General features: G+C 43.1%; 1 protein-coding gene across 1 annotated transcript in view; it reads right to left on the reverse strand.

The window, feature by feature from the left end:
- Positions 1-12,497, reverse strand: part of Filip1 (filamin A interacting protein 1) — a 185,159-nt gene that overhangs the window by 74,957 nt on the left and 97,705 nt on the right. The window contains exon 2 of the mRNA XM_033756836.1: positions 9,749-10,030. Within this exon, the coding sequence (XP_033612727.1) occupies positions 9,749-10,030 (282 nt within the window). The remainder of the gene's footprint in view (positions 1-9,748; positions 10,031-12,497) is intronic.

Genomic DNA, 12,497 nt, shown 5'->3' on the forward strand with positions numbered 1-12,497 from the left:
CTAGGTCACCTGGAGCTCGCAGCAGTCCTCCTGCATCGGTCTCCCAACCCCTCACCTAGCATTAGTGCAAACATTAAAAAGCAAAATGCTGAAAGAGCATGATACCCCAGGCTGCGGGGAGGGAGACTCCTTTCCCTCTGGCTGGGGCTAAGACAGCTCTGCAACTAGTCACTGGGCTAACAGAAAAAATGTATGATGGGCTCCCAGGGGCCAGGGGCTGGGACAGCTAGAAAACCAAGCCAGAGCATCATCATGACCTCATATGTCCTAGGAAAACACTGGTCACTGTGCTAAAGGCTCTGCCAAAGCCAAACCTGCACGTTTAACGGGCCATACTTTTAGAAAAAAAATTAAAATAGTAATTCACTTATTTTAAAATTCCTTTATTTTAATTAACTGGCACCGCAAAGTAATTTTCAAAAAACATTTGTCAAGGGCATTACAGATAGATCTAGCCTACAAGGAGTTTGCAATTTACAATAGGCCTTTAAAAGAAAGAGAGGCACAAGCAGAGGTTTTGTTAAGAAATAGTCAAACAAGCCATGCGTGGTGGTGCATGCGTGTAATCCCAGCACTCAGGAGGCTGAGGCAGGAGGATCGCTGTGAGTTCGAGACCAGCCTGGGCTACATAGTGAGATCCAGGTCAGTCTCAACTACAGTGAGACCCTGTCTCAAAAAACTGAAAAAAAAAAAAAAGTCAAACAACATAGGAAAAGGTGGGACGTGAAAGTGGCCCGGGGTGGGCTCAGTGGTGAAGTACTGGGTAGAGAACTTGGTAGAAAAAACTGTAAAGTTTTGGGTTAGAAGGGAAGGAGGGAGGGAGGGAGGGAGTAAGGAACAGGAAAAGGGAGGGAAGAAAGACCTAAGTGAGGATAGAGATCTGAATAAATAGGATGAAGGGAGAATAGAGAACCAAGCTTGCAGTCAGAAGAGGGCTAGAATAAAGGAACCTAAATATCCCATGGCCAGGTTCCCTGAGGGTCAGGGACCTTGCTGATGGTAACTCAGCTAAAAGAGCTTTGATGAACCTAGCTTTGATGAAGGTTTCTGGCCTCCAGCCTGCAACACGATGGTGGTAAAAATCATGAGAGAGCTAGCAGGGCACGAGAGAGGGAGATGCCGGGGGCAGAGAGGAGTGGAGAGACCTGAAATTAGTTTAAGAAGGAAGTAGGATCCATTAACAGAACAAACCTAGCCAGAAAGAAGCATGTCAGCCTTAATAAAGGGGGACAGGGACACAGGGAAGGCAGTGAATGGAGACTCGGGAGATGGACAGGGGTTAAAAAGGACTCTGAATTAAAACAGAAGAGCACAGCGTCTGTCGGGGACAACAAGCAAAGCTAGGACTGGGGATCATGAGAGGGGAGTGTGTCTCCCGTTTCAGTGCACACCTTAAAAAATAAACAAAAAGCCTGCTCTGTTCCAAGCTCCTCAGACCCAAAGCTGCCACCTTTCCCCGCTCACAAACTTCTGCGAGGTGAAGTTTCCAGAGCACTCTGGACCCCAGTGGCCGGGTGGGTGCCCGCCTCTCCGCTCCTTTGAAATTGCAGCTAGGTGCCGTCTCAAAGGCAGCCGGTGCTGCTCCCACCCTGCAGCTCTGCGGCCCTGAGAACCGAAAACGCCTCCTTCCTGGAAGATGAGCCCACCGTGGCGCAGCTCTCCTTCCTGTGCTTCTAAGCACATCTTCCTCCTGCCGTGTCTTCTTTCCCCCTTGGCCGGGTCTTTTTCCCTCCCTGCCCTTAGCCCCCGGTGCTCTCTAAGGACCTATCAAGGGCGGATTCCGCAACTTCCTCTCCAGAGTGTGCTGTGGCTTTTCACTCCATACTTTCGCTGTTCAGTACAAGAGCCATCAGCCACCTAAGGCTATTTAGACTTCAATGAATTAGTGTTCAGTAAAATTCAAAATTCAGCCTAATTAGCCACACTTCCATTGTTCACCACTTATGGTTGGTGACCACCACATAGGTCAGAGCAAATATAGACCATTTCTTTTCCTTCTTTTTCTTTTTCTTTTCTTTTTTTTTTTTTCCTTAAAAAGTTCCACTGAACAGCATGGGTCCAGATCTACCAGTGTAGATTCTGCCGGACATCTGTGCTAGACGTCATCCCGGAGCCACACGTTACCATCATGCTCCAAATCTTACTCCGTTCAGTGTGCACTGCTTACAACCCTTGGCTGTGCAAATTCTACTTTTATTTGAAAATGACTGCATGTGAAAAAAAGCACATTCACAAAAAACTGGGAAATAGACACGTAGATAAGTTGGAATATTTAGATGTAGTTTTATTTACTGAAGTAACTGAGGTCATTTTCACTGAGAAAAATGCAAGGTATAGTCAAGTCATTAAAGAGGGTCTCTCCATCATTCACGTATTACTCCTGTGTATCTTCTCACATCCAGAGGTCCCATAAAACAATAAAAATATTCTTTATTTTTCAGTAAAACCAAGACTCATCCCTACTTTGTCAATAAATGTGTTAATCTTACTACAGAGAAGCTAACTTTGTGATTCTGTCAAGAACATTAAAAACGTTCTGCCCGAAACAATGAAAATCAATCAACAAATCTTTGTCAAAATACAGACAATACTAATGGACGCATGAAACTCTGAAACAATGCATTCGGCAAAGAATCAGATCCGATCCTGATTTTAATCAGAAAGCATCTCATCTCTTTTCTGCTTCCTAAACTTCGCGAAGACATTACCCTTCCCAGCACACTGCGTATTTGAGTAGTGTAAGGTTTCACTGGGCAGCCTCACTTCTGGGGACCTCAGTCTGAGGTTCTGAAGACAAGTGTACAAAATGCACGTGAGTCATCAGTTTAAAAAGCCCCAGAGGGTAACGAGGGTCTATTCTTCAGAAGCACAGGGATTCTCTGGGAGGCTTTTTGTTTGACAAATGGAACTCATTTAGGAAGAGAAAAGTAATTTCTGAAGAAAAAAGTGATAAATGGCACTCCTACAGGATCAGCATAAGGTACTTGGTGGCCCTAGGTAGTTCCATTTAAATTGATCATCGTCACCTTCAACAGAGATCCTCTTGTTAAAGATGACAAAAAAAGAATCAAAGTATTGCAGTGGGAATATCATTGTAAACATTTGTGATCATTACTCAGGTCTTGGGTGGGGTTTTGAGAGTAGACATGCAGGTAACTGGAATTCATTAGGAACAGTGAAATTGGGATATCTGCTAATCTCCCATTAATCGTTAAAACCTCCTAGGACAATGGCAGGATTTGGAAAGCAGAGCAAGTCTATGTCATCTGACAGAGATGACGGTTGGCAACCAGAAGGTCAGTGAATAACCTCTGCCATACTACTTTAGCGAAAATATTACTCCTGATCATGAGATTCTATTGTTTAGAAATTTACAAGAGGTCCTTAGCTCATACTTGATTGAAATCTAAATTGCTCAGACCGGTTTGAAAAAGCTTTTTACTAACTGGGTCACTTTGGCTGTAAAAGCTCAGCATTAGAGTTCCCTTACATGACCATTCCTACCTAGTTGGGCAGTCCTGTGTTCTTCCCCAGCCCTCACACACTCACACCTACAAACTCAGACACTATCAGCACTCCAGTGGTAATTTTCCTTTAATATTTCTTTATATTTCCTTCACTTTGGAAATCCCTAAAAGCAGAAATCGGGGCTAAGAAAATCCAGGACATGAGTTTATGCTTGTCGTATCCCTTTATTTTTCCTTGCAGTAGTCAATATTCCTTTACGGGCCTCTGAAGGTGTGTCTCCTTTGTGGAGTCCGTCACACCGAAGATGAAGGGTTTCCCTCGTTTATAAGGTGGAAACTGAGGTCAGCCCCTATATCATACCTTTGATTTCCTTCCTCCCGCTTCCTCCAAGATCTGTTGTCAGAATTCTTTCTCTGTCCTGTGTCCTCGGCTCTGCTCCTTTCCAGTCCTATAACCTCGTTCCCAATAGACACAGTAAAACCTCTCTCGGAAGGTTTTACTCATCACTGAAAGCCCTCCTCTCACCCGCAATTTCCTCTAGTTACTCTTCTATCTTTCCCCGCCCTTCTTATCCGAGCTTCTCCAGATTGTATCAATATTAGCTGAGTTTAGTACTCATGACAACCACAGAAGGTAGGAAATGAACCCACTCATTATACGTATGAGGGGTAGATGTCAGAGACCCAAAGTCAACACTAATCAAGTCAATCACCTTTCAGGTTCTGCAGCATATCCCTCAGCACTGGCACTCAAATCACACTGGCTTTGTCCTTTTAAATAAAGCCTTAAAGTGGGGGAAAGCAAATATGATGATTTCAATTGAGAGATCAAGAAATAAATGCTAAGGGCTCGCTCAGTCTCTTCAAGACAAATAATTTACTACTCAGCTAAGAAGTCAACTAGACTTCTCTGATTATGTCTTAAAATAATAATAAGTATAATAGACTCGTACCAAAAATCTTTTTTCTAAATTCCTAGATTTTCAACAGGACTTGTTAGTTCATTGCTTTAACTTCCCTTCTGAACCCACAGAAAATGGGTGTAAACTTCCTGAAATTCCCTGGCAAATATGCCCAGTGACTCCAGATTCACAGCCCCAGGAAGAAAATGTTCGATCCCATCCAAATGGATCTTTCTGCCAATGTGAGCAGCTATCTTCTTTTTGACAGTCTTGAAGTCGTACTTCTACATTACCCTTCTCCCTGGAGATCTGCCCTCCTGATTTTTTAAAAAACCGGATCCCTTGTTGTAAGTCTCTGAATGAGAGCGTAGTTCTATTGCCACCAAATAATTTTCCATGGAAGTTGAACTATTTATTCATGGCCTATACTTTCCCAACCTGTCCTCAAAATTCCTATTCTTAGGGCAGGTGTTTTAGCTCAGTGGTTCTGCTGCCTCCCTTACAAGTGCAAGGACCTGAGTTCGATCCACAGTATCAAAAAAAAAGAAAAATTCCTATTCTTCAACATTCAATTTCCGCTTGTTTTCTGAGGCATAGTCTCACTGTGTAGCCCAAGCACTTGAGATCCTCCTGCCCGATCCTCGCAAGCACTGGCATTATACACATGTGCCCGCCCAATTTTAAGTGAAGCTTTCATTCCTCTTCTGAGATTTTCATAATCTTTCCTTCCTTTGTACTCCCATACTTTGTATTGAAATTACCTTAAGGAAAACTTAATCCTATATATTATTTATCCCACGGGTCACGAGTTCCTCTTAACAGTTATCGTGATACCTTAGTGCCTAACCATATGCAGTTGCCATGCGGTAATAAGAACTCATCACATTTCAGCTGCAAGTATTTTTGCTCCTCTTTACATTCCTCAAACCCCTTACAAAATAATCATATTTCTTAAATACAGTAAGAAGTCTATTTTAATCAATGAACTGTTAATGAACATTCTAGGAATGAACACACTCAGTGAGAGAGTGCAGAGCGAAGGCCCACCTGTAGGAGGTGGTAGTGAGGGAGAGGAAGACCAGTGAACAAGATAAAAGAAAAAGAGGGAGGAACCCCAAAAGGACGGAATAAAGTGACTTGTAACAACCCACAGCACCCTATTGTACAAATTACCTTTGAAATACAACACCTCTACCAGTCCCCCAGGATGGAGAGAGACTTCTCTGTGTATTTACGGCCTTGGGCCTGACTTAGGCAGAACAGCAAAGCCCACTGAAGCATGGAGCATTAGCCAGTGGTCTGCACCCTAGTTTTCCCTGGGTTGCCTCTTGCACAGGAGAAGACAGCTAACTAGAACAACAAAAGGAGAAATGATGAAACCCAATTTGAGATTGTTTTTTCTAAAATATTTTCAAATGGATATATCAGGGGAATTTACTATACAAAATGCGTATTTTTTTTCTGCATCAAGAAAAAGACTTAAATTGTGTCTTGTTCTTGAATCATTTTACAAGAATCTAGTTTCACCAGGTCTTCTGTGTTACAGCTTTTTGATGTACTAAGTACCATTTCCTTTGAAGATTTGTTGTTTTTAGTACAGCCATGTGGACTGCCTTATTAAAAGTGCTATTTTTGGACAAGCACAAGAGGAAATTAATCACGGTGTCCAAGTGACAGTATGGGTATATGATTTCATTACTTTCAGTTTAGTCTGGGAAATATGTAGGCAGTTTTTCACCCAAAGTGTAAAATATTTTAATTTGTTAGAAAGTGCTTGTTATTGGAATGATCAATGACACAAGGGTAATAATGAAAACCATCCCAGCTCTTTCAGAGCAGGCAACGAAGGCAATGCCAACTCGTCATTCTGCTGAGACATGGGGCCTGCATCTGCCAAGGTGTGGCATGAAAAGTCTGGAAGAGGGCCAGGGATTTAAGTCAGTGGTTCTGCCGCCGCCTGCCCTGCAAGTGCAAGGTCCCAAGTTCAATCCCCAGTACCAGAATAAAAGCCTGGAAGAGGTCCCTCTCCAAGACAAGGTTCATAGTATTACCAGATCTAAACAAGACTCAAGACTGCGAAAATTCCTGGGAGGGTCAACTGCACTTCTAATACATATCCATCAAAGATGTAATTTAAGAATTCATGGGTTGGCAAACAAAATAGTGAACTTAGGAATTCTGCAAAGAGCCAAAGTTAACACTAGAAGTTATGCTGGGTTTTTTGGTTTTTTGTTTTTTGTTTGTTTGTTTGTTTGTTTGTTTTGTTTTTTTGAGACAGGGTCTCACTATGTAGTTGAGACTGACCTGGAACTCATAGTAGTCCAGGTTGGTCTCAAACTCACAGCAATCCTCCTGCCTCAGCCTCCCAGAGTGCTGGGATTACAGGTGTGTGCCACTCGATCTGTCTGTTCATAATATTGATTCAACAAATTCTCAAAGATCAGTTAAGATATTCTACAGGTGACAGGACACTGGTGTCCCAAGGAAATACACAAAGCTTTCTACAACGTCCCATATAGTGGATTGAATTTGCAAAGAGCAAGAGATATCAAAAAGAAGGCTAAGGAGAAACTTAACAAGGCGAGCCTGAAGGGGCCTTCACATCCCTGTGCTTTTCCCAAGTCACAGTGAAACAGACCTTGGTCCTACTCCCAATTCTATGCACGCTTTCTTCTGTGCACTACCTCACCCCTGTTGACCTGTAGATGTGGTCCCCCAAAGCTGCCCCACTGTACCTCTTCAGGAAATGCCACCCAGAGAGCAGTGACGCAGAGCACTGGAGTTGGGCACCCAGCACACACAGCCATGTGGACTCCATCTTTCTCCCTTCCTCACACGCTCTGGATCCAGCCAACTTCCAGGCTGTAGTCCCATTCTGACACTTCAATTTATCTTATCTCAAAAGTCTTGTCTTTTCCCCCAAAATGGCTTTGGCTTTTAAGATGTGAGTCTCCATGGAGGAAATTCTGGAGGCCAAGAATAAATAGGAAAGTCCTGGGGTCCGGCCATACCTGAACATCCCCAAAAGGTGGCAGAGATAAACGGGGCAGACGTTGGAGGACAAGGCCAGGGATTTGGACGGAGCGTGACTGGAACTGTGTCGCCACACCGCGTGAGGCCGGTCACGTGACCCGCTTTAACGGGAGGGTGATGGAGCCAGCCGAGAAGTCACCTCAGAGGTGCTGGGAGCCCCGGGGAATTTCGGAGAACCCTGAAACAACACCTCCAAAGAAAGGGTGTCTGGGTCCCACACGGCCACTCTGTAAGAAGGAGGCAACAGGCAGCCATGGAGGCCTGAGGGGCAACTTATTAAGTGCTCTGCATTTACAGGCCAGCGGGCAGGTGGCCACAGCTGAGGCCCTCTCCTGCCCCTCCTCTCCGCACCAGACCTTTGGACAGATTTTCCTCCTGGGCAAACCCTGCACATGGCTGCCACCTTTGCCTAGGCCAGCAGCCCACTCCCAGCTGCCAAATCGAGCTGCCTTCCACTTCTCCCTGCGACAGCCTCCCCACAGTGACACCACCGCAGAGGACAAGTGTCTACTCCCAAAATATGTATCCACAGCTCTAAAGATAGACACTCTCATTCGAAACAGATTTAATACTGCAAAATCTGCATCTACAAATGTGTGTGTGACGGAGTATTTGCTTTGCAAATGAGCTCATCATGCGATACCTTAAATACCAGGCCCTTCATTTATTTCTTTCTCTTCACTGCCTCCTCTACAAGTAACATTGTACAGTTTTGACTTATTGAGAGCTGCTCAAGAAAACATCTACTGTGTAAGGAGAGGATCCTGTATTTACAAACATTCATGCAAAGCAAAATGCACTCCTTTGGGGCCTTCTAGCTAACTTCTTCAATTTTCCTGATGTGTGAACTCCTATCTTGCATAGCAAGAGTCTAGAACCATATCCAGCACCGCGGGGTACCTAAAAGCCACGTGGATTTTAAATGTGTCACACTACCCATCATGCTGTGTCCGCCTTTTTTTGGAAGGGAGACTGACGGGCCACCAGCTTCAAGAGAGCCAACTTGGCAGCCAAGGAGTTGGGCAGGTGTTGCTGTGAGACGGTTTCTCCTAAATCAACAGCTGAACCTGAACCTAGTGTTCAGGCTGATAGCAGGGGCAGCTTACGGAGCTGGAGCAACCCTGCCTCCGGACACAGCAAGTGTTCACAGATCAAACACGAACCAGCTTTCCTGGGAGTGGTGTGACGCTATTTTTAGAAATGGTGGCCCTCTGGAATATTTCACCTGTCTGCTGTGAAATACGAGTGTGATTTTCCTCAATCTATAAACACTACACTTAATCATGCTTGTTTGTTTGTTCAGACTTGAATATTGTCTGCTTCTTATTTCTCTTTCCCCAGGGGCTTCCTCATCCGGATGCACATGGCTGAGAAGGGAGCAGAGAGGCCCCCCTGGCATGGGGAGGTCATCCCAGAAAGCCAAGAAGGCTTCAGGTCACACAACTGGCACCGCTCCCTGAGGCTCCCGCAAGCTAAAAACCCAACAAAAACAAAAGGGAAAGCAGCGACTCCACTTTAAAGTCATACTGTCTTTTTTTTTTTTTAAAGCTATTGTTCCCTCCCTGCCAGAAATACAATTGTAGAGAACTCAGAAACTCAGATTCTGAACTGGATCCCTGAAAACACAGACTTACTGGGAGGGCATGGGATGAGGGCAAGACGATGCACTTTTAGCCTTGAACTCAGTTTTTTTTTTACACATAATGGTGCCCACATTTTCAGGAGATCAAATGAGCGAAGAGACCTGAAAATGCTTTAAGAAAGTCTTAAGCTCTTCCCTGTATCCCGTTCTCTTCTTGTTAGACATCTTGATGCCTCCAACACTGCAAGAAATTGAGGCTGGAAGTTAATGAGAAACTGAGAACAGACTCAGCAGTGATTCTGGCTTCCACAAAGCCTCCTTCCTCTCCTGTCCCTTTTTCCTGATATCTTTCTTTCACTCTACCTTCCAGAAAGAAGCAAAACTATTGATCTTCCCAATCTATTTTAATAATTATGACATTGCCACATTTATCCACCACAATCAGTGTCTAAATTAATCTGCTTGAGTACCTTCTAGGGCAGGGACCTATCTTCAATTATTACCAAAATCACCTCATGAAGAAATGGCCGCGTCTAGAGAAGCTTGAGGTTGGAGTCAGCCTCTTCCGGGTAACCAATGCGTGTTTCATGAAACAAATGCAAGCACAGACTTGTGCCAGGCCTCACATAGGGATTTCAAAGTGAATAAGAAAGGTTTATCTCCTTTCCCCACGAAGTTTGCAATGCAGTGAGGAGGACAGATTCATAATCCCCTTTTTAATTGCCTAGGAACTAGAAAAACAGTCCCTGAAAGTGTGGTTCTACCTGCAACTCCCCTTCCATGATACTGAGCAGCTGGATGAGATCTTCTTTGGATAACTCCAGACTCTTCTTGGTCTTTCGTTCACTCTCACCAGATGGTTTCAGGGGTCGCCTGACCGTTCCTGAAGCCATGACATCCTCCTCCTTCCTGTTCGATTTGTTCTTCTTCTTTGTCTCTTCTGAGAGACTTTTCTCACCGGCATTGCTGGTGCTAGAGGTCTTGGGGCAAGAGATGTGCCCATTCGATGAACTTTCACCACCTTGGTTTCGGGATCTCATTCCCACCTACAACACAGGAAAGAAAAAGAGAAGATATTATTCACTACCACCCAAAATACTTTTGTCTAAATTCTTTTTTATTATTATTAATTTTATTGGTACATTTAAGTTATACCATAAAATGACATTCATCGTTGGAAATTTGCACCTCGAATTCTTACAAACTCATAGTGGCTTTCCAACTGTGCCAGTAAACAAGAACAAAGAGACCAGCCACAGATTTCTTAAGGCTTTCGTAAATATCTTCTTAAAATTTTCAGGAAAACGCGGGGTTGATCTTCGAGAAAACATAAAATGGAAACAAAGTTTTGTAAATAAAAAGTGAGAGAGAGATTGAAGCGAGCATGGAGGAATGGGGAAAAAAAAAGAATCAAGATATATCATGCACTTGCTGGGTGTGGTGGCGCACGCCTGTAATCCCAGCACTCAGGAGGCTGAGGCAGGAGGATCGCTGTGAGTTCGAGACCAGCCTGGGCTACAAAGTGAGTTCCAGGTCAGTCTCAACTACATAGTGAGACCCTGTTTCAAAAACAAACAAACAAACAAACAAGCAACAACAACAAAAAAGATATATCATACACAAGTACAAATTCCCGATAATGAATGTGGTCATTATGTATATCTAAAATGTACCAGTAAATGCAATAAAAATACTAAAAGTGAAAACATGATTATAACATAACAAATGCCTTAAAACAAATGATCAAGGTCAACACCAACCACAATGTGTTATCTTTGACACGTTGTGGTAAGAATGGCAATTTACCTGTGTGATTTTCTTCCCTAAAAACATTATACTCCGGGGTATTTTGAGAAAAACATCAGATTCCATTTCTACCAAACTCTTAAATAGTAATCTTTACAACTATCAAAGTTACCAAAAGCAAGGAAATAGGAAAAACTGTCACAACCAAGTCAAGTCTAAGGAGACATGAAAAATAAATGTAATACAGAAGTGGAATCTTGGAACAAAAAGAGTACATGAAGGAAAGACTGAAAAAACTAGAAAAAGGCGTGAATTTTCTTCAATAAAAATGTATCGATATCGGCTCGCTAATTGTAACAAATGTCTCACACTTACGCAAAAGGTTAACTACAAATGAGACTGGTTATGAGATCTATATCTTTGGCATAATTCTGTGACTCTAAAACTGTTCTAAAAGGTTTATTTATCTAAAAAATTCAAACCTCAAACCTTGCCAAGAAGCGGCAGAGCATTACAATGTGCAGAAATATTCCCAAAGGATCAAAGCAGGCTTGAAATGGACAGAGGAAGGGGAAAGGGCGAGGAGAGGGAGGTGTACAGGTTTTAGTGATATGGAATTCTATTTTTCCATAGCTTCTTCTTTCAAAGTTGGGATTTCTTTTTTTTTCTAATTTCAGTCACATACAGTTATTAATAAGAGCTCAAAGAACTGGGACCAAACGGATAAATTTCAAAATGAAAAATTTAAACAGTTTTTTGTGGTAAAATGAAGAAAAAAAGAGAGCAGCAGCAGGATCCTAATGTCGCATGGGAGGCGTGTTGACAGAAAAACAGCAACCAACAGGTATGTTGTGGATGGACGGACTCAGCTCAAAGGCTAGAACTCAGTGTGCCGTGAGATCTCTGATATCCTGGGCCTGCACTTACAAAATTTGCTTAAGCTCTTAAAAATAGTAGTTTAACACACGGGCTTATTTAAAACTCTCAATATAAATAGGCTTTTCCCCAATCGGCTGAGCAGTAAGATTTTCATCTTTCCTTCCAGATCAAACACAAGGACTTTGTTGTCTGAACCCAGCTGTACTTAAGAAAGTAGGAAAAAAATTTTTTTGAAACATTAGGTTTATAGCAGAAAAATAACACAGTGAGAAGTTTCCTTTCAGATAGCTAATGTACAGCTCTTTCAATGAATCTTGAAATCTACTCTCTTACTCCTGTTTTGAACTGAATTCTTATAAGCACATGGTCGTGTGTGTGTGTGTGTGTGTGTGTGTGTGTGGTGTGAACTTTCCACAGCACCCTAACTTTAAATAACGTAAACCGAAGAAGTGGCCCCCGACACCGACACCCTGCTTCCAGTCCACTCCACGATGAGCTCTCCATCTACCAGCGCTTCTGTGCTTCGTGAGTACACAGAGATTACCCACTCATCTGTGCAGAAGCCAGAGTACGAGACCTGATGTCTTTCACCACAGTTGTTTGTGGGCGGAGTGGACTAACTTAAGCCTCAAGACCAAAGGGGCAAAGAAAGAAAGGAGGGAGGAAAAAAAGACTTGACGAACAGAGCCATGAACTTGACTCGTGATCTGCTACACATCACAGTCCAGACACATGGGCTTCCCAAACTAAACCTGATTTTCCACAGCCCCATGCACAGGTGAATTCCTTTTATCTGAAATAATATTCTCTGTAAGACCCAAAGGCTCTTTGAGATTATGAATCGAATATTAATTTGACAACTTCAATTTAGATCAGGCATTCACAGAA

Source organism: Fukomys damarensis, unplaced genomic scaffold (genome assembly GCF_012274545.1).
Source record: "Fukomys damarensis isolate Sample0158 unplaced genomic scaffold, DMR_v1.0_HiC HiC_scaffold_27, whole genome shotgun sequence".
NCBI lineage: Eukaryota > Metazoa > Chordata > Mammalia > Rodentia > Bathyergidae > Fukomys > Fukomys damarensis.